A 22,513-nucleotide genomic window follows, 5' to 3' on the forward strand; every position below is an offset into this window, starting at 1 on the left:
TAAATATTAAAAATGTTTTCCCAGCACTTTGTGCTTTAGAAACGTTTCTATTTAGGATATCTGCCCAAATTCGAGTAAAGGGTGATATTAATCAAGTGAATGTTCTTGTTATACTTGTATTATGTCACGATGCCTGGTTATTCAACATTTAACACCTTTGTTAAGATTGCAGGGTTGCTTTGGTGTTTTTGTTTAGTTTTCTTCTGAATATATTGGTGTAACTTGTGTCTTTCACTGAATGATGGTTTTATCTGCTTTTCACTTCGCACTGCTTGATAACATTGTCCAAACTGTGCCTTTCTAAAGCTCTCCATATGGTCTTAAGAAGGTCTTAACAAACAACGTGTTTAACTTAGTCTTTGGAGCCTCCCCTGCACTTTTAAATCTGCCCAGGCCGTCTGGACCGTCTCCTTTGTCTTGTCATTTTGTTAGAGCTTGCCATCTGCTCTGTTATTATAGGAGGCGGCTTTGGATTTAAAGTAGCACCACCTCTGCTGGTCCCTTTCGCCCGGGATTTGGGCTCTGCGCAAACATACGTACACCCTCAAGCCTTCTAGACTCCAAACGGGCCACCTCTCCTTTTTATCTTTTCTTTTCTTTTTTTAAAAACCCAGCGAGCCTTACAGTTAAAACGATAAACTAAGGGTGTGTGGGTGCCATGTGACGTCAGCGTCCCAGCAAGTGTCCCATTTTTTTTTGGGGGGGGGGGAAGCAGCCTGCGGAAAGAAATCAAACAGGATGCTTTTCAGCCCGAGTGTGGTCTGCCGTAAACACAGCTCAGACTCACTGGCCGGAGCATGGGCGCAGATGTGAAAGTGTGGACCGGACCATGTTGCGCCGAGCGGCGGTGTTGAAGAGAGCCGACGATGAAAACGTGGACTCCGGAGCTGATACTGCCGAGTGAGTGAGTCAACGGTCCCAGCGCTAGCTCCGGAGGCTAACCTCAGCTAGTCAGCTTCGCTTTTTTTTTCTTTTTCTTTTTTATAGCGGTTGCCACAATGGAAATTAGTTTTGCTCCAGACATTAAATTATGAAGAGTATGACTTTATCGTTCATTTAACCCTTTAGCACTTTACGACATCGGCTTTTTGGCAGCTGCTGTGATCTTTACGGTTTTTTTCTAGTGATTCTTTTAAGTTGTACGCTAGCTAACAACAGATAAAGTGTTGTCATGGAGACCAAAGTAAAGGGAACGTTTCCAAACCGACCACCACAAGATGGAGACAGTTTTTTGTGTTTCCCCAAATATATGAATGAATAATAAACTAAATTCGTGGCCTTTTTTGTTTTCAGATCAGACTGCAGCAGGATGTCGTCGTCTGGCAGTAAGTAATCCTAGACTCACACAGTAAAAAGAGGGGAAAAAAAACACTCAAACTTACTTTTCGCACCTTCATAAAGACAAAAACACAAATAATCTAAACCATCTTACCTCGTGGGCTGCAGTACAGCCCAATTTAATTTTAAGTGGGTCAGACCAGTGACTCTAAATATTTAATCCCGCAGATTTCTTAATATATGAAAAATAAGTAAAATTTAATCCGTTTTTTTACATGTGTGGATTTGTGGCTCTGCCATACTGTCAATAAAAAACGACATTACTGCAGTAGAAGAATATGAACTTTTTCTGTAATGTATTATTCATCTGTTACTTGAACATGAATTTATAAAGGTTGTAAAACAAACGATACAATTAAAAAGATTAAAAGTCCAAATTTATGTCCAGTGGGCTTGAAAAAATGTAATCAGATGGAGCAGTAAATGATCTCTATCGTCACACAAAAATTTTAAATGATATCATGAAAACTGGATAGTAGACAGACAAACAAACCAACCGAATAAATACTCCTTCCCTTTGGGGGGATAAACTTATTTTTGAATTAGTTTAATGATGTCCTTGTCTAAAATATCTTTGTACACTCTGTGCCTCGTGTTTTTTGTGCGTCACATCAGTCGACCTCGTGAGCAGGCGGGTCAGACAGCAGCGGCGGCAGCAGCTCCTGCTAATGCACTTGCATCTGCTGGCTAACCCCGGAGACTCCCTGCTGTTGCAACACACCCTGGATCGCCTGCTGCGCTGGCTCTGCCCGAGCCTACGCATCTTCCACGTGTCGGAGAGGGCCTCACCATTCAGAACTTACCCCCGCCTCTGCCCCGTGGCTGGTAAGGATTCTGGGTTTTCAGTGTGTAGTCCTGCATTTCAGCACAGTATGTAGTAACAGTACATATACTTGGATCTCAGCTGTTTCTTTGGCACGGACGTTTCAACCATACATTATACCTTATTACACACTTTGGAGGTGTATTATTCAGCTATAATGATAACTTCCATATGTGAAAATGAGAAATATTTAAAGAAATTTAAGATTGCCATTGAGGTCAACATCCCCCCCATCAAATGCTGCACTTTAACCGTTGTAAACATGCCATCCCACAATGAGCTCCTGCCAGAGCCATGTCTGTTTTCACTTAGAATGAATAAAATAAAAGTTGACATCTTTCAGGCTACCCGTCTCTGGCCATCACTTTCTTCCTGCACGAGGCCTACGGAGAGGAACGAATCCTCAAAGTGCTGGACTTCTTCCAGCGTCCTCCCTGGCACTATCATCACACGGAGAGTTGTGGCAGCCGAACCGGAGGGATCCACATTACTTCCAGCAGCTCGCCCTCCAATGCCCTGCTGCGGCCCTACCTCCTGCCCAGCAGAGACTTTTATAGCCTGGGTGCGGGGATGCCGGTGTGGGGAGTTCGACCAGTGCACTGCGGGGGTGAGATACTACGTGTGACGCTGTACAGTGCGTATGACAATTATGAGGATGCTGTGCGGCTCTATGAGACGGTGCTGCAGCGACAGGCAGAGGAGCAGAAGGCAGGATTCTGCTGGTTCACCCTGCATATGGGTAAGGCTTTAGAGTGTTTGCTCTTGATTGTGCAGTATTGTTTTTATACTCCTCAAATTAAAACTACATACACATTTATTCCTTTCAAATTTTGTAATTTTGTAAATTTCTTAATAATAATTTTTTTAAACGTCATATTAAAAATGTGTCTTATCCCCTGCTGTCTCCTCCTGCCTTATTTCCCCTGCATCCAGAGCCCGGGCTCTGCCTACAGCTGGCTTTAAAGCAGTTGTCACCAGGAGTTCAGGTGGAGCCATGCAGCTCTGCTGTGCTACAGTTTAGTGTGGAAGAAATTGGCCAGCTGGTTCCCCTGCTGCCAAACCCGTGTACCCCCATCAGCGCTACACGCTGGCAGACTGAAGACCTCGACGGCAACAAGGTTCTCTTTCAGGTAACTGCGGGTTATCTTCTTCTTTCTGCTTCCTCACGGCTCGACACACGGGATCCACCGTCTCACCCCTAGCATCCCCATGAATCTTTTCAGTTGTCTTCCTCTTTACCTCCAGCCTGCCAGCTCTGTCTTCACCATCCTTTGTCCAGTATATCCACTATTCCTCCTCTACACATTGTCCAGACTGTCTCAGCCTTCCCCCTTTAACTTTGTCTAAAATGCTCTTTGTTACCAGTTCCTCTAATGTACTCATTTCTCTTCCATAAGAGAAGCCTCCAGCTCTGCCTCCTGTCTTTTTATTAGTACAACCTTCTCCAAACCTTACACCATAGCAGGCCTCACTACCATCTTGTAAACCTCCCTTTCACCCTTGCTGCTATCCTTTTGTCACAGATCACTCCTGACACTCATCTCCACCCACTCCACCCTGCCTACACTCTCTTCTTCACCTCTCTTGTACACTGTCTTATACTTTGGAGGGTTGACCCCAGGTTAACTCAACATAGTCAATCTCGCTCTTTATGTTAAACGTGAGGATTGTGTGAATGGCAGATTGACGCAGCCTCGCATTGCAAGAGTAAACACGCTGAAGTGTGGGAGATTTAACCACTAATTACCTCACAGAATGCTGGGAAACTGGCCAGACCTTTGTTCCATGTGCTACTAATGTGTGATTTATGAAACAGGAAATTTTTATATGTTTGAGATAAGGATTTGGATCTAATGCAAATATATGCAAGTCTGTGAACGTTATTTTATGAAACTAATAACATAGTGTAAATATAACTGAACCAACTGTTGTATTGCGCTGTTTGTCATGGTGGGAGATGAACATCTGTTCAGGTGTAGATGGGCTGGGGCTTCCAACAGGAGTTTACATCCTGTATTCTAACAGAGATAAACAGTAGAAACATAAAGTTATGTTTGGATGTAGTCCTGGTATACGTTATAATCCCATTTCTTCTGTCGTCCTGTGCTGCAGGTGAAAACCCCGGCACAACCTCAGCGACCTCTGACCTGTGCTTTCCCCCTGACTGGCTCGAGCATGCCTCCTCGAGGAATTCAACTCAGCAGCTCAGGACACAGCCTTTCACCCTGCAGCCTTACCTCTCCTCTGTCCGGGCAAACGCACAGGCACGGTAAGCTGCGATGTTCAATCTTTCAGTGGGTGATTTATCGCCTGGAGCTTGACAGACAGGGAGAAATATCTCCAAATTACTTCTTCACTGAGCGCTCTCCCAAAGACTTCTCCGTTCATAATGATTCCCTGGCGCTCTCTAATTGCCGTTGTATTAAATGATCATTTTGACTTAGAAAGCATTTGTACGTATAATGACTCAAATACTAAATGTTTCCTCCAGCACAGTGCAAAGTCTTTTTATTGGAGATGAATATCAGTAGAAAAGTTTACCAGTAATTATACTAGCCATGTGGTCTCTTTTCTAAGCAGTTATTTGAAGCAGTTCAGATTTTTTTTTTCAAAGAAAGTGTTAAGTTACATAGTTATATTTTTTTGGAGAAAGTTTTTAGGTAAGTACTTTTTTTTTTTGTATAGCCCTTTTAAAAAAAATGTCACAAAGTGAAAAGAATAAAGATAGAGACAACATTACAGCAGGAGGCCTCTCACAATAAAAACAAAACATGATTAGAGCCATCACACATCAGCATGGCCAAGCTTAGATACGAGTAAAGAGCATTGAGTCTATGCAAGAGAGCTCAAAACCTTCAGTTTTACTGAGTGACTGAGGGAAACACGAGATTTATGAGAGTTTTATGTATGATGTAAAGCTTCATATTTTTTAAGGCTTATCGCCAGTTAGAGAGCTGATGAGGGTTTGTGTTCTTGAATATAGAATCTGTCACACGTTTATGTTCCAAGAGAGTTGGTCATAAAATCAAATTGTATTTATTGGTCTGTCACGGTGGAGACACTTCGGGGGCAGCTTAAAGTAACACAAAGCAGAAATAGTTTTCATGTTTGTGTACATTGAGTGTACGATTTTTAATTTTTAAATTCTGTTTGGTGTTTCTTTGCCAGCCCAGAGACCGCGCAGCGACCCCATCTTGGAAAATCTTTATGGAGGAAGTGGTGGAGCGGAGAGCCTGGGATCAGGAAGCTGCTGTAGCACTCCTCCTGGCAGCTCCTGTTACTCGTCCCAGCGCAGCAGCCCTGCTCCACTCTCAACCTCCAACCACCCCGACTCTCCGCTGCGTCCCTCGATCACCCACTCTCTCTCCCATCTCCTTCTGGAAGAGGACGAGGAGGAGCCGGAGACCAACGTTGACACGGGAGCGGCTGTCTCTCCTCGCCCAGACCCAGCAGTCAAAGCGATGACTCGCTCCTCCTCTCTGGACCTTTTGGTGACCCTCCAGTCACAGAGACCCACAACAGTTGGAGCTTCAGCTGTCGGGGAGCTGGCCAAGGAGCTGAGTGATTGTTTGCAAGGAACGCACACACACCTTCAGGGGTCGTCTGAGACATGGGGCTCTGGTGGTGGAACAGATGCAGGCAGGACCAGGGAAAGCCCCTCCAACAGGCCCCTGGTAGAAAGCAGGACTACCGCTGAGCCGGCACGTGTGAGGAACTGTGAGGAACGGCTGGATGAGTTCTTCATCTAAATTCCTACCACCATGTCACGAGCAGTGGTAATAATCACAGACAAATAACAGGGACACCGGAGCACTGCAGCAGTTGACACGTAACATCCAGATACTAGTTTAACTTGTCTTGTTTTTTCAAGACAGCGCAGGTAAAGGTAATACAATGAATGTCTAAGTTAGTTTTATACATAGGTGCAGCTAATGATTTGTGCAGCTGTTGTAGCCGAGTGAATAGCAATCAGTTTTGTATTTAAGTGAGGCACACTAGGCTTCTTCTCATCACTCAGCTAGGCAACTTTTTTTTTCTTTGATTAACTTCGAACAGATTAAGATGATCTCAGCGTTAAGGCTGTCTTTGATGTTGCCCTTGGTCGTGATTAGAAAGCTGATTTGTGGCATATAAAGCATTTGTTTTAAGGAACTTCAGATAATCATTGATCCAGAATTTTCTTGTTAAAATGGACAAGCAGTGGAGTAAACCAGGCTACATAACAGCAATGAAGAATTATCTCCCTTTAGTCGACCTGACACCTCAGAAATGCTCATTACTGAAAGGTCACAGTAAGGACAGGTTAACTTGAGTGAATTTTTTATGATCACTTAAACAGTGTTTGTGATCATTACAGCTGTTCTGAAGGCAAAAGATGTTAAGTGAGGAAAAGAAATCGGAATAAGAAATGTAATTATTCAGGTCAAACTAGTCTCTTACTTATTTTTCTTTAATCTTTTTTTCCTTTGAAAAGGCTTTCTCGGTTTAACCTAACAGATTAATTGGAGTCTGGGTTTTTTCACTTGTGCATTATAAGGTCAGAGTTTTTCCCGCTGGGCTGCTCTCCGTAGGCAAGCTGGGGAGCTCGAAGATGTCAGAGCATTTAACTGTTTACTGGAAATAATTGTAACTGGAAGAAAGCGAGTATTGTACGCAAGTAGTGTGTAACATGTTCAGTGATGTAGGTTAAAAGATAAATGATTGGAATAATAAAATGGCTATGTCGTTGCGCCCTCACAGCTCTGTGTGTGTGTGTGTTTACATACAGGCAGGCAGATGAAGTAGGAGGTGAGAAGTGAATGCTTGAAGTATCCCAGACATATTCACACAGCTGATAACACTGCTACGCTGAATTCTTAAATCCAGATCAGACATAATTTCATCTTTCATTGAATGTTGAAACACAGATAGTTACAGCTGCTTTACACACCGGCCTTTAGACACAGAACACACAAAATCTGTATGCAGATTGTGTGCGTTAAAAACATTCTTGATGCAGCCGGTCACACCGGCCGTGTAATTTAGCAGGAAAAATTTGCAGCATTTATTTTTTTAGGCTCAAGCTCGATTTATCTGATTCAAATACAGAAAGCTGACCAATCAGACCGCTGCATTTGGAAACAAGTGCACTCACTCAAAACACCAGCCGATACTAAAAATGCAATGATATGGAAATAGTCAAATGTTACTATTTTACCTCTGACACGCAGCTAGACGCTGCTCCGAATCAATCGGGTCTCTGAAATGATTTTCTGGCTCTTCAGATGTGGTCAAGAGTTCAAACTGGCCCACTGACATCCTGAAACTTCATCGCCATTGATGACTCACCTGCACTGCTCTCACACTCTGTCATGATTGATTTGGGGCCCCTAGCAATCAGGAGGGATTGAACATCACATTCCAGAGTAAGCATTATAATTTAAACACTGCTGCTGCTGATGATGTGCAGTCCTGTTGAGGCTGTAATTACACTTCCATACACAATAATGCTAATCGCTCTGCAGTGTAAATACTGTACGTGCTGGGAAGCTGTAGCTCCTCTGTATTACGATACATCAACAAATTGCACTTTAAATCCTGCGGCGCCATCTGCTGGTCAAAGGATGTTGTTGCTCTGAGGAGAACTCCTGCAGCCGGTCCAGCTCAGGTCCTTGGCCCAGTGGCCCTCTTTGGTGACTCGCACCTTCACTGGGTCAAACCTCCAGAACCGCTTTTCTTTGAAGAAGTAAAGGCGGCCATCTGGACGGGTCAGCACCCCGTTGGTCCCCTGCGGCACGCCAGTCCAGTCAGCCAGCTTGCGTGGGTAGTAGGGCTCTTGACGCAAGGTTTTAAGGTTGAGTACGGAGTAACGGGAGCCCTTGAAGAGGACCATGTGACCCAGAGGAGCATAGTAGAAGGCACTGTCAGGGTGACGAGGCAGTCCTAGCTCGCTGCTCTTCCTGGGGAAGCCGGGGTCAAGCGTGCTGCCCGTGTAGCGCCAGATCCGCTTCCCTGCACAGCAGGAGGCAAGAGACACTGAAATGACACCAAACCTTATGCTCACGAAGAGTAGAATAAAATAAAACATCTATTTCACCAGTGCTGCACAAACAATACAGCATCTGATGACATTTAGCAAAAAACTCAGGACACCGGGCCTTTTAAGAGATGAAATAACTTTACCGAAACGCAATATGTTCTTTAAAACTAAGCATAACTTTGACTAAATACAGAAAGTACACACAGTATGTACAAGTGTTTTGGGCGGTTTTCTTAATTTAAAAAATTTGTGATTATGATTTATGGAGATTAATAATGCAGCAGAGCATCTGAGCTTTGCATAAAACTGTTTGCATTCGGCAGATAAGACAGTCTTGTCAGGTATTTGGCATTTAGTGGAACATTTTGGCACTATCTTCAGACAAATTTTTGTAGCCTTTAGCACAAAGAGAAGACTATTAAAACCGCAGCTGGAGCCTCACTGCTGTATTCAGCCTTTAAGCAGCACTTTGCTATTTTAAAAGGCACGAGAGGATCTATTTTGGGAGTTTTAACAGATGCGTGAAGTTGGCTAGCAGTTTAGGAAATGCCTTAAAAAGGAGGTGTGAGTCCCATTAATGTGCTCAATGAGGCAGTACCTTTGAAAAAATACCACTTCGAGTCCAGCGGAGAGAAGGCAGTGGCCTCGATAGCCGGAGGGAGGTCGGGCCAGCGCTGACGGAGAGGCAGCGGGCCACTTACGCGCCCTTCAGCCGGTACAGTCCAGTATACGCTGCCACGAATCACCAGCACTGTCTTATTTTGGTCTGGAAAAGAGATGAATATACGTGTATATGTCTCTCATTCTTGCACAGAGCATGCTGGGAACAGTTTCTGAGCCCTGAACAAAGCTAAAAGTCTGGAAATTACAGCATCTCACTGTTCTCGCTCTTTTCTCAGGTATCATGAGAACACATGGGTGGCTTAAACTTTCTTTCCTGTTTTGCTTAACTATAAAATGATTTTGAAATACAGGAAAGCGAGTATTTATCAGCAGCTTTGTCCTTTTGTTATAGAAATAAATATGAAAACAGGAATATCCACTGTTCCTGCTACAGGGTTTATTATTGTTCTTCAGCTTCTTCTACAAGAGTTGTGGCTGAATGTTGTTTTCTGATAAGATTTCATTTATTCGGACCTCACCCATAGTGATGGCATCAAAGACGCCCTGGCAGTAGAGAGGCTGTCCCGGGGTGTCGTGTCTGCTTTGAAGCTCTGAGAACTCCCACTCCTGCAGCGCAGCGTGCAAAACCTGACCCGGCAACCTCACCGGGCGATCGCCTAATGGTTTACCTAAAGGCACAAAAAATAAAGGAAGCAAAGCCATAAAACAATGAAGAGGAAGAGCTGGAGTTTATTGTTAACTGTTCTCGTTGGCTGACCGGACAAACTTTACATTACAGATCGGTCCGATTTCTCATGCATCCCAAACAGCAATTTAACTGTTTACTAAATTAGATCAGGAACGAATGGGAACACAAACTGTGGAGATTTCTTCTTAAACAGGACTTGGAGAATGTTAACATTTAAATTGTCCTTTACAGGATGTGGCTGGGTTGATGTATACTGATGGATGACATTCCAGTGCACAGGAAATAAACAACAGACTGTAGATAGAGCACGGGCTGGAACCTTTAACATTTTTTAACTACCAAAATCAGAGCCGTCCTATTGTTATTGGCCCGGGTACCCTCGCAGTGCGCACATGAAAAGAATAAAGGAGAAAAAAAGGGGAGGAGGGGGGCACAACACATTGAGCTCAACTGAAGAGTAAATGATAGCGCTTCAGATGTGATTACAGCCACTTTGTTTGCAAGGAGCTCAACAAACATTTTTGTAGGAAGATGGATAAAATCAGCACACCCAAGAACAGGAGGAAGAAGGCAGGAAAGATAGCTCTACTGTGCACACCGCAGTGGTATCCAAAAGCTCATTGTGAGTATGTAGGAGCAGAGATGACTTCATCCAAACACACAAACTCCCTCCTCGCACTCTGCCACATTCATCAGAAGTGGAAGAGATATTTAGATATGAAATGGCACCAAAGTGGCAACTAAACTGAAATATTAAAGCTATAAATCCTAAAATTAATGTCATATAGGCCTGGATGTGAATAATATTTAACTTTATACTGCTGAGCTTCATATTCGGGAGCATGTTTGAGGTTATTGCATTACATTCTGCACTAGTTACATATTTCTGTAACTGTTTTACAAGCTGCTGTCCCTTTAAGGCCACACGCCCTTTCCGCCACTGAGATGTTTGTGTTGTAAAGTGTCAGCAGCAGACCAGCTCAAAATAATCAGACCATTTAAGACACTTTCATGATCTTTCTTCCTCATTCTGATGCTCCCTTAGTTTACACATCTACATGTCTAAATGCACTGAGCCACTACCTTGTGGTTGGCTGATTAGATATTTACATTAACAAGCGGTTAAGCAGGTGCATCTTACAAAGTAGCCGGTAAGCTTGCGTTGACTTCATTATTTCAAACTGGCTATATTTAATATGAGCAACCAGCATTGTAACAGTATATATAACAAAGAAGGAAAAGCATAAAAAGTCCACTTCAAGTCAAAGTTGTTGTTTTTGATGTCTCCGTCACAGTGCACACGGCACCGTATTCAAAGGCAGAAACACCAAATCTATGTTCGCTCTCTGACATATCCAGTCTGCTCACATGTGCTCCTTATCAGATTGCAGTGCCAGGAATGATTCACACCCACACACACACACTCACATTCACATATTCTCCTTAAAGCTTATATGTTTAAGCAGATGTAACATTTTCCGAGCATCAGCAGTCTTGTCAGTTTTGAAGTCGCTTGACGTTTACGTGGGAGCAGCTGCAGTGTGCACATATTACTGCCACAGGTTGATAGGAATAAAGGAGAAAAAGCAGACCAAGCTTCAATTGAGTGCCCGTTAAGGAATCCTGGGTAATTTTCCCTGAAGCAAAAAAAAAAAAAGCTATTGGAGAGTTGTCTTGAGGTCTTTGTGTAAGGTCTGCTGATAAGTGGCCACCCAAAGTTCAAGTTTCCCTAAAAACAAAAGCACATACAGCTTAACGACCAACTAAAGGTAATTATCTGCTATAATTGCTGCCATTTAATTCAATCTATGGTCAAATTGCTTTAGGTCCTGAATGTAACTGAAATAAAGATGTGTGTCTCTCTGTTCGGCCGACACAGCGGGAGTGAAGGGCCACTTTAGGATGGTGAAGACAGAATATTTCAGAGGCAGAGCAGATGGAACTCCTCACTTATTAAATAAAAGGAGAGGCAGCTGGACGTGGTCTGCCTGCAAACTTCTGCTGATCTCAGGTTCAGAGCTGTGTGCTTGTCCTGCAGCCACGCAAGCATTCCTGCACAGTGTCTTGTTTTTCTCTGTGCAGCTGCCGTACACCTGAGAGGCCGGGCCAGAGCGCAGGAAGCTCCTCATGCATCTTCAAAACGTCACACAGTCACGGCTAAAGAGCTGCTGGCAATGCAAAAATGGTTTAAGACGTATTGTTGCACAGCTGTTGTGGAGAAATCATTTTCCAAGCAGCAGCAGAAAACCCCCCAAAACAAGCAATAAAAGAAGTGTGCACATGTGGAAACCTGCCTCACACATGCCAGGAGGGACAACAAACTTGCAGTAAACAGAAACTCTTATAGCCGTCATTCAAGAAGTCCAGGGTGATGCTCCCACATTGCACAACCACAACAGTAATCTATCACAGCAGGTAAATACAGTGTGCATAACTGCAATGCTAATAATAATAATAATACACAAACAGGCTGCTGAGTGTGTTGTTTTGACACTCACACCACCTCCGCTGCCCTCCCTATAAACACTCCCACAGCAGCAGCTAAGAGGCTGTCAGGCTGAACAAACTCCTCCTGCTGCTAAAGATAAACTCAAGATTAGATTGTGATGTGTTGTGCATATTTCTTTTGCCAAGAACACGCAGAAACTTCGAGTGACTGCAAACAAGAAATGTAAGAAATTACGTTTTGGCTTTGCTGCTCTACTCAGTCACCGTCAGTGTTTGGAGCTGTAGTGGCCTGCTGGCCTTTTTGACAGCTCGGTGCTACAGCTCCCAATTTGGAGGGCAATAGAACAGACAATCAGACTGTGCATGCACAGTTCATCAAAGCATCCCCAGATCATCACACTACCACCACCATGTCTGACTGTTGGTATGATTTTCTCTTTATGAAATGCTGTGTTAGTTTTATGTAAAGGGATGCAACTAAGTTTAAACTTATTTAACATTTTAAATTGTTACCATAAACCAAGCACCATGTTCTCACCGTACAGCTGCTGCACGGCAATAATGTCGTCCCAGCTCAGAACCAGCCCGCGGCCGAGCTTCCTGTAGTACGGCGACATCAGAGCGTGACGAACGGGGGAGTGCTCCAGGCCCAGAGTGTGTCCGATCTCGTGGGCGGTCACCATAAAAAGGTTGTGGCCCTTGTGCCCGTTTAGCGTCCACCTCTCCGCCATGTCGAAGTGGGCTTCGCCTCGGCGAGGCAGGAAGGCGTGAGCCAGAGTTCCCCCTGAATGAGAAAAAGGACTTGAGGACTTGCAGGATGGTGCTGCTTCATGTATTAAAGAGGTCGTTAAAGACTCTGAACAGCCGTTCTTTCCATTTTGAGACTGGGAGCTTTCAGGTTACAAATAACACACAGTGTAGAGAAAAAAGTTGCATTAAAGTGCTCTTTAAATTCAGAAATTCTAATATTTCTGAATTTTCTAATTTGCTGAGTCAGATCAAAGGATCTTAATGAGTTTACATGTTCTACTTAAATGTAAACTTGTGATTTTGTGGGACTTAAGCCCAAATATTCCCAGTAATCTCATTACTATTCACACCTAACTAATGAAATTAATCTGCCAGTACGTGTAAGGAGAATTTAAGGAAGTTAAATATCTTTTCTTCTTAAACAAGTCCTTGTAAATATAAATGAAGATGAAATAGATCGATGTGTTGTGACCCTGACCTGGTCCGTCAAAAGCGTTGCTGGCCCCGTCGTTGTGGTCTCCTTCATAAAAGGCCAGCCGGATGTCTGCAGGTCCACCAGGGACCTCCTGGAAGACCAGGCCCGACACGTTGCTCCACAGCTGGAAGGCAGCACGCACAGCCAGCCGGACAGAGCCCAGCGACAGGTGCTGAGGCCAGTTCACGATCTGGTAGGTCAGGTGGCGCTTGTACCACTTGTCAACTGGAGAACGGCCAGACAGAGAGAAGCAGAAATGAGACACTATGAAACTCCCAGTCTGGTTCATATCAGCCGGTGCATCAGCAGATGAGCTCCAACCAAAAAACAGCCAGCAGTGTTATTCGGAGCAAGGCTTAGTTTAAAGCAATTATCAAAGAATATAAAAAGTAATACTGGCTAAAACTCAATAACACAATTAGCCCTCAGACAGGTACATGGGTAAAGATGCTAACTAAACGAGAATAAGAGCATAAAAAGTGCTCAGTCATGCTGATTTTCTCATATATGTTAAACTAAATTATCTTTTCAAAGAGAATTGACCGTCTTTATAAGATGTCAAAACAATCCCTGATTTGTTTCATTCGACTAATGTGGCTGTTTTCTTTCTTTCCATATTTGCTGGATAGTCTGCTATTTTAAACTAGTTGAACTTTTAGAGAGCTAATCCCATTGGAAATTGTTAAATTATTACTATTGTGTCCTTATTATAAGCCATTGATGTAGCTGTGGATTTACACCTTAAATAACCAGCATAATTAAGGAAGGATTGAGGGTCACCTCAAGGAAAGTTTTAAGTCTAATATTGAAAGTAGAAAGGGTATGTGTCTCCTGAACCCAAACTGGGACTGAAAGAGGCCTGAAAGCTGAAGGCTCTGCCTCCCATTCTACTTTTAAATCCTCTAGCAACCACAAGTAAACCGGCAGTCTTAGAGGGATATGCTTTATTGGGGTGATTGAATTGAATTGTTTTATAGTTCTGAATGCCTGATATCCCATCCTCAACTGTGACAAATCCAGCCAACTGAGCCAGAATGATAGGATGTTAACCATGCAAGCTTCCAGCTGGGTAAACTAACACGCACTCTGACTGCATGCTTCACCAAACAGTTTACTTCACCATGTGTCTGTAGTTTCTTGGCTTAGTTATAATTACACGTGTCGCAAACTTCACAGTCACATCATTTGTTCGTGGATCGAAGGAATGGGGGATTCATGCTCAGCCTTTCATTAATTTACAAGACTCCAATTTGTTCGCACACATACACAGGATCACACAGTAAAAGAGTCTGGAGACAAAGCAGACACACACAAGCAGCTCAACAGCCCTAACAGACAAAAAGGGACTGCCTGCAGGAAACAATCAGCAGATAATATGAACCTTCAGAAAGAGGCAGCTGGAGAGGCTGTCGCTGACTTACAGAGCACTTTTAAATGAGAGCTTTATGAAACTGCACAGACTTTGCTCAAATGAGCCTCAACGCTGATTTTGTCAAAGGGGTTTTAGCCAAAACAAGAACACTGGACTGAAATAAACTTTGCACACCTGGGCGACGAGTTGACACTTAAACCTTGCAAGAAGTGATTCTTCTCCATTCAGTCTTCACTTCGGGGCTCGGCTGATTTACACATACTTGGAGAGCTGACGCTTAAGCGTCCACATAAATCAAACTTATTTTCCAAAGTTGTCAAAATATTTTTTTAAAAGACGGCCAAATGTGAGCGGGAGGTTTGCTCACGTTACACACTACTGCTCCGTCTTAAAGCCTCACGCTGCCTGAGGCCGCTACAACGGAGGACAGACTCTGAGTGCTTTTGATGCCATTTGTGCTTGTTTAAATAACGCATTGCAAACAGAATATGGGAGAAATATACGAGAAGCATGTTCTGCATACTGTGAATGGCCGAGAGACCGCAACAGCACCCTGGAGACTGGAAAATATCTGGAAATCTGGAGCCATTAAGACATGGTTTTGGCAGTGACATCAGTGTGTAAGCTGTGTGAGTAAACACACAAACAGAAGTTATGCTTCGGCAGCAGCTTGACTCTTATAAGAACTTCATGCTTGTCCTTTTTGTTGCAACAGTTTACACAGATATGACGCTGTAAGAGTGGAAGCACATGGAGGCTCAAACACCACAAAAAAAATCTGATTCAAAATAAAGTGATCATTTGCTGCAATCCTCTAGAAGTCTGATTAGTATGATTTGAGACTGTGAGATACTCAAACATGTTCCCATCCCTGCTCCACCTCTCATTCCAAGATGAACTGCACACATTAGGCCTGTTACCGCATCATGTGTGTAGATGTGTATTCTCAGCAGAGCTCAGGCGCCTACTCTCCATCTCAGACCGCCGCGGAGTAAGAGGTCCCAGAGGACGGCAGAGAAGCCAGGAAGTCCGATACACACAAGACATTCCAAGACTTCCCTTATGGAAGCAATTATGATGCCCTCTATAGCGGCAGTGTAGGGGAGGCCGTGCTATCACAGACATTAGGAAGTGACTTAGATCATCTGATAGCTAAAGTTATTGGTTGTGGAGGTTCGGGGAGATTCTGTTTGTTGCTGGTGTTAAGAAGGCTGTGCGACAAATGCAGGCAAGAGATGCCGCTGACAACAAAGCCAACGGGCGAGGCCAAAAAAGACCCGACGCGATGTACAAGATTTCATTCACGTCTCATGGGTTATTTTGTCCAGGCCGTGGTCTAAAATCCAAAATTTGTTTCAATTCAGTTTTATTTACATCAAATAAGGACAATAGTTTCCTCAGTGTGCTTTAGGACTCTACAATGAAAGAGAGAAACCCCCAATACTCAGACTACACCTCCTATGAGCAAGCACTTGGCGACAGTGAGGAGGAAAAACTCCCTTTTAACAGGAGTCAGAGAGTGAAAGGAAGTGAGTGAAGAAGAAGCCCAGGCAGCATAATCAGGAGAGGATTCGGGGTCACTGGATCCAGGCCTAACTATAAATATTATCAAAAAGAAACTTTTAAGCTTAATCTTAAAAGTAGAGATAGTGTCTGTCTCCTGAATCCAAACTGGGAGCTGGCTCCACAGAAGAGGGGCCTGAAAGCTGAAGGCTTGTTTTAAATATCCTGGGAGCCACAGGTAAGCTAAAGTGCTCTAATTGGATGATACCGTACTCCCTCTCTTGAGATGCTCTGCCAGGCCTTATTGCAGACACCTTCACCTGCTGCTTGTTTGTGGGTCTCTCTCGGGCCTCAGATACCTATAAAGCCATTCATGCATATGAAAATAGGGAACTTTGCAAAAGAAACCAACTGTTTGCTGGAATCAGTGAATCTTTGACTGAACTGAAAACTTCGATCTAATTATTTAAAAATGAAATTATTGAAATAGTTACCAAAAATGTGCAAAAATGCCCATTCATTGTTTAAGCGTCTACACTTCATGGCATGGATCCACGGAGGCACACCTCAGAAAAATACACACACACGTCATGCACTTAAATAGCTTATCTTAGACAAGCTGGTGGAAAGTCAGTTCTGTAAATATCAGTGGGAACAACCACAAGTCAAGGTCTGTTTTCAGTTTCCAGGAAGCTCAGAAGCTGATAAACAAAAATCACATCACACCACAGGTGAGAGTGAACGAGCAGGCAGCTCGTCTGACTCACCCACGCTGCTGCAGTCGCACGGCTTCGTTTAGCAGCCACAGTCAGCTGTCAAGGTCAAACAGCTCAAACAGCATTAAGGGTTAGCTTTAAGTCATGGATCGCCTGCTTCACAGAATGGTAAGCCTCAAGCCTGATATGAACTGGAAACTGCAGGAACACCGGCATCACTGTCCACAGAGAAGCGAGTTTTTCATCACCGTGGAGTGAGAGGGTGCCAATGAAGAAAGAAGCTCCTCCCTTCAAGCTATTTGGCCAGATTGACAAGATTTATGTTTGGAGGCTTTCAAACCTACAAAAACTATACGTGCTGTCAAGCATGGTGGTGGTAGCCCCGTGCTCGGGGGCTGTTTTGCTGCAAGTCGTGCTGGTACATTGCATAAAGTGAATGGAATAATGAAAGAGGAGGATTTCCTCCAAATTCTTCAACATCACCTCAAATCAGCTGGATGGTTGAAACATGGACACAAACATGAAAATGATCACAATTTTGTGTGGATCACTGAGCTAACACTGAGCTTTTGGAATGGCCTCCCCAAAGCTGGTATTTGAAAGTTTGTGGACTAAGTTTAAAAGCTGATTCTGTTAGAAGTTAAAACCTATGTAACTTATTAAAGATGTACAATCATTCAACAGTTCAGAGAAATCCTTAAAAGACCTCAGTTACCATGACATTCATGCTCACGATGAGCGCATGTAAACTTATGACCATAGCTGCAATCCATCCAACACACGTAACCAGAAGGAGGGAGGAAAAAACGGAGGATCAGCAAAGTTACACATAAATAAACAAGGATATAAAAAATGCCAGACTTGAACTATTAAACAGGGTAGGTAAAAACTTTAGGTCACATTATTGATCAAAAGAGATCACCAACATTTTTGGGCTTATCTGCAGCCACAGATGTCTCTGTACAGTATTTCCTGCCATGTGTTGAGTACATGTTGAGATATTACTCTCCGTGTTAAAGTGGAACAACTGCCAGCCAACACTGTACATACCTGAGGCCTCATTATTACTACACGCATGTTTTCACAGGACTCTGTTCAGACCAAGAGTCTGATCCAAACACAAACCTCCTTGAGCAAACACTCGTGAAGCTGCAAGCAGAAACATATCTGCCGTTTCTATCGCATAAAGCGGCATAATGTTTGAGTTAGAGGTGGCGGCACCGCACGAGCAGAACGCCGTTATTCACAATTAAGCTATTATTGCTACAATACATCAGTGGATGCATGAAGCCAGATCAGTAAGAGGTTTGACCCGAGGGTGTAAAAGTATCTGCCGCCTGTTTAATAACACTGCCGCCTGTCATATGAGACAAGTCTGGGTTCTTAAAGAGCAGGCTCAGATCCATACAAGCAGCTGGCCACTGAGATAGGTGGCAAACAACATGATCCAGTCAGTCAGTTATGGATGTGTGTACCAGAGGGAACGTGTCAGGTACTGACACGAAGAGGCAGCGGCAAACATCAGCCGCCGCTGCATTCCCCGAACATTAGCCAACCTCGTCAGTGACACTGAGGAATGCAGAGGCTTCACACATCATGAGGCTGGAGGCACAAGCACAGAGAGAGGGAGTGGGAAACATTGCTGGGGCTTCTGGTGCTGTCGTCGGCCTGCTGCTGCTGTTCATTCACAAAGGAGATGTGACGAACAGCACTGAGGAGAGACAGCGAGAACGAAAAACACGAAGACGTACAAAAAAGGGCGTTTACAGGTCTCATCGAAATCTGTAGAGCGGCCCTGGATGGCAGCAACTTCAAGATTAGTGGGCGGATCAATTCAAATATTGATTTAAATATCGATAGTGTCAGTACCAATGCAATTATTAGTATCCGATCAATACTAGAGAAGGATCAATGCATTGTTTCTAGAATGTAAGTTCATAGTTTCAAATTCAGTATGTAGCCAATTAAATTGTGTTAAATCTTTTTTGGTAATGAAAGGGTACGCCTTGAATACAATTACATTAAAAGTATCGGTATCAGCAAAGTTGTGCTATGTTCAGTGTCTCCTTCTCTTGTTCCCATCAAGGATATTCTAACAACATAAAACACTGAAAGACTGGAAAGGCGAACCTCTTTTAATCCTCTGGTTTTTAGATTTTGGTATGTAGGTTTGGATGGAACAGATTTACCTCTAGGAGAAACTGGAAGTGAGGTTGCAGGGGTATATGTGTTTGGACGAGCCCATTCCCCCAAACCTTTATCTAAACTGAAGAACACATAGTGAGATGTGAAGGACTTTAGGAGATGAGAGAGAGAAGCATAATCCCAGTAACTAAAGACAAAGTGGAGACTAAAGTTGAAGTTTTTACCCAGCAAACATGACATGAAAGACACATGGGCTTGTGTAACTAAATAATAAGAATCACTCAGGGCTGACGTGTGCACCATCAGACACTCCACCAGCTTTAATTACAACGCTCAACTCTATTTAGTGCTTCAGTTTATGACGGCGGACCCTCCCAGTTAACTGTTGGTTCTTTCAGACCACAATGGGGCAAACAAAGGCGCTACATAAAAAGGCAGGGAATGAAACACTGGCTCTCATGTCAGTCAGGCTCACTTTGCACATGCACGCATATAAATTAAGTAAAACTATACCTTCTGCAGTGGAGCGTCTCCTGCGCAGCTGCTGCGGCGGTCTCTGTCCAGTAAAGATGAAGTTTACTCTCTGAGCCCAGATCTGCTGGCTGCCCTCGTCCGACACCCCACAGCGAGGCTCTGCCATCCGCAGCAGGGTGGCGCTGTCAAGTTTGCCTGTGATGGGCAGACGGGACAACCACTGGAATTCTCTGCGGAGAGACAGAGAGAGACAAAACACTTAGAGTCTCTCTAGTGTGTGAGCCAAAAGGGCTGCAAAAGGTGATAGATCTTTGCTGCATAGAGATTTAATGATCTGATGCACTTCTGTGTTTCTGAGAGGAGCTATTAAAGATTTGCACGAGAGCTTTCAGCCAGGCACTTGGACTGTTCCTGGATTCAGGCGAGTTACAGATACATATAACTCAAAAGTACATCAGCATCATGAAGCTAGGTTTCCCACATCAATGGATGGAAAGCAGAAGAGCTGTTAAGGCTGATAACATCAAAAATGTAGCCTTATCCCCAACCTTTATGTCCTTTATATACCAGAGCCTGCATACATTGAGTAGAGATGAGCATTTAGATACATAAAAACTGCACAGAGTTTACGAACACATCATTCAGTCCAAGATGAAGGAGTTTTAATCAGTTCCCATTATAGTACAGTGAGCAGACGGGCCAGAGGGCGAGGTTCCTGAAATTCCTGGATGGTTCAGGGAGGGTTCAGGAGAGGTTTCCCAATGCGGAGATGAGGGTGTGTTTTACTGCCCTGCACAGACGTTCAGCCCTGAGGCTTGTACCACACCGAGCTCACCCCTCCCTGTGATGAACACGCAATGCCTAGAGGTAGAAATGTGTGCAAATGGACCTACCGGACTGCAGACTGTACCTCAGCCGCATTGTGGATGTGGTAGTCATGATGGAGGTAGCCATACTTTTCCAGAAAGTCCTACAACGGAAGTCGTACCTGTTAATAATTAAACTCCAAGAGAAGCAGCAGAACAAAAATGGTGATGGTTATGACTATGATTTTTACTAGCAGTGATAGCTGTACAAGGTGTGACAGTGGACAGATGGATAACCATACGTGTTTTTAAAAACGACATACTAAAGAGGAGTAATGACATACAAATAATTAATTAAGCACTTACTAATACCTTACTAATGCTTAATGGTGTGACATTATTACAAAATGCTACTGTTTTCAAAAACCAGTGCTGTCACACGACATATTTCTAATAAGAACATAGCGTAGTAACCACACATCCCCATGAGTTTGCAAGACTTCTGCATTATTTTACCATGTACATGGTTATGAGTGCGCAGACCACCCATAAGACAAAGAAGCCCCCCGGGGGCCCCTGAAACTCCCAAGTTATAATTTTGCAAGAATTCCATGTAAACATGCAAGTCACGGAAAGCTCCGGTGTAATACCTATAAAGTGCTTTAACATGAACCCACAGGGTACACGCCAACAGGTGTTGCATTATTCTGTGAGGCTGGTTCATAGTTTAATATTACAGCCCCTTCATGTTCAGACAACAGCAGCAGGCACCGCTCAGAGTGCGATTACAGATGTGACGGGGCGGAAATTAAAACTGAGGAGATGACAGATGCGTTTCAGCAACAGGAATGTGCAACAACAAAATAATAATAATAATAATGTTTCTGAAAATGCCACAGGGCTTTGTTTAATGTAAGAATGAAAGCATAGCTGGTGAAACCAGATGAGGAAAGCGTGTAGTCTTTGGACAGCCAGCAAAGGGAGCTGTCAGATTAGAGCGGTGCAGTCTGAACCACAGAGAGGCGAAACTCGTTTATCTTTCTTTATGAATGGGTCCGATCTCCTTGTCTTTATGCAGCAGACTTTAACATTACATCACAGTACGTGTAACCTTTCCTGAATGAATATAGGATATATAAAGACTCTTTGTTTTTAAATCTGTTTTGAGTGGGGTTGCTCATTTCAGCTTAGTTTTTTTTTAGTTTAATTGTTAGCTTTAGTCTTTTTAAACTATTGTTGTATGGAGGGCACATGCCAAGATGCAAGATTTGGGGGAAAATCAGTACAGCTATAAGAAAACCCCGCAACGACTCGAAATCTTTGTTCTCGGTTCATAATCTAGGTTAAATGTATGTTATCGGCAATACTGGGACTGTTTTACATGGTATTGGATCTATATCGGTATAGCTCTTAAGTTGCAGTATGGTACAGCACTGTAGACATCAAAGCCTCATCAGGCATGTTAATACATTTCACCAACTAAAGTTAAAATATAATTTTGACTTTGTTTTGACAGCTTTTTACGTCCATTTTTAGTTAACTATAACAACATTGTCCAGCTGTAATAATTCCCGTTATTAAAAAGTTTGCACATTTTATAATGGCGACAAAACAGGAAAGCGCTATTATAGAGACAGCAGGGAGTTGCGTTTTAAATTGTTGGTTGTAAATGAAAACCAAAACAGCCATTACGAATATTTAATGTTTTTACAGAAATACGTTTAGACAGACATGTACCTTTTCGTCTGAAACAACTGTAAAATCCTCTTATTTGATTACTGCTGTGAGCTGTTAATGTTATTTTATTATAACCACCAAATAAATTCACTGTGTCAAAGTTTCGGTGTAAAGCCGATAAAACTATTTCCCCGGTAGGACAACTTCGCAGTGCCCACAGCATAGTTTTAAATGTGGGTCACTTTAATTCGCCTGCTTACCAGAAATGTTTGTAACAGAGGTCTTTGAGTCTCTGTGAAATGAGTTTTGACAGCAGTACCTCCGGGTCCAGGAGCAGCGGTGATCCTGCGGTAGTCTGAGCGGTGATGAGCGCCGTTACAGCCAGGAACCAGAGTCTCCTAACGCCCCGCTCACACAGGCCCGGAGCTCGGCGGCTCATCGCGGGGAGAACCGCAGTCAGCGCCCTGCTCCCTTCACAACCTCCATGATTAAATTTACTATCCGAGGACACTCAAGTGATCCCAAGACTTCTCCATTACTGTGAGGACTGACGGAGGTTATTCACAGCTGGAGGATTACAGGGAGAGGAGGAGTGTCAGCACCGCCCCTCGTCTGCCCCTTTACTGCAGGGCAAAAAAATCCAAATCAGCAGGGC

General features: G+C 43.5%; 2 protein-coding genes across 3 annotated transcripts; one reads left to right on the plus strand and one right to left on the minus strand.

Moving 5' to 3' along the window:
* Positions 1-450: 450 nt before the first annotated feature.
* fam124b (family with sequence similarity 124B) lies at positions 451-6,898 on the plus strand. Its single transcript, XM_085245347.1, has 7 exons — positions 451-900; positions 1,294-1,325; positions 1,954-2,163; positions 2,505-2,900; positions 3,095-3,291; positions 4,274-4,430; positions 5,330-6,898. The coding sequence occupies exons 1-7, from the start codon at positions 830-832 to the stop codon at positions 5,908-5,910; spliced, it is 1,644 nt and encodes a 547-aa protein (XP_085101473.1). The 5' UTR covers positions 451-829; the 3' UTR covers positions 5,911-6,898.
* Positions 4,653-22,479, minus strand: mmp28 (matrix metallopeptidase 28). 2 transcript variants are annotated; one of them, XM_085245349.1, is made up of 8 exons: positions 22,178-22,479; positions 20,269-20,345; positions 19,415-19,605; positions 13,169-13,390; positions 12,479-12,724; positions 9,323-9,472; positions 8,779-8,946; positions 4,653-8,152 (listed from the first exon to the last, which is right to left on the minus strand). In XM_085245349.1, exons 1-8 carry the CDS (start codon positions 22,295-22,297, stop codon positions 7,758-7,760), a joined length of 1,569 nt encoding a protein of 522 aa, XP_085101475.1. In that variant the 5' UTR covers positions 22,298-22,479; the 3' UTR covers positions 4,653-7,757. The 2 variants fall into 2 exon arrangements, with proteins under 2 accessions (XP_085101475.1, XP_085101474.1); XM_085245348.1 differs by having other exon boundaries at positions 4,653-8,176.
* Positions 22,480-22,513: the final 34 nt, after the last annotated feature.

This window comes from Mchenga conophoros, linkage group LG14 (assembly GCF_057382185.1).
Source record: "Mchenga conophoros isolate Kocher_MC1m ecotype Shallow Benthic linkage group LG14, M_conophoros_male_GT1.1, whole genome shotgun sequence".
Taxonomy (NCBI): domain Eukaryota; kingdom Metazoa; phylum Chordata; class Actinopteri; order Cichliformes; family Cichlidae; genus Mchenga; species Mchenga conophoros.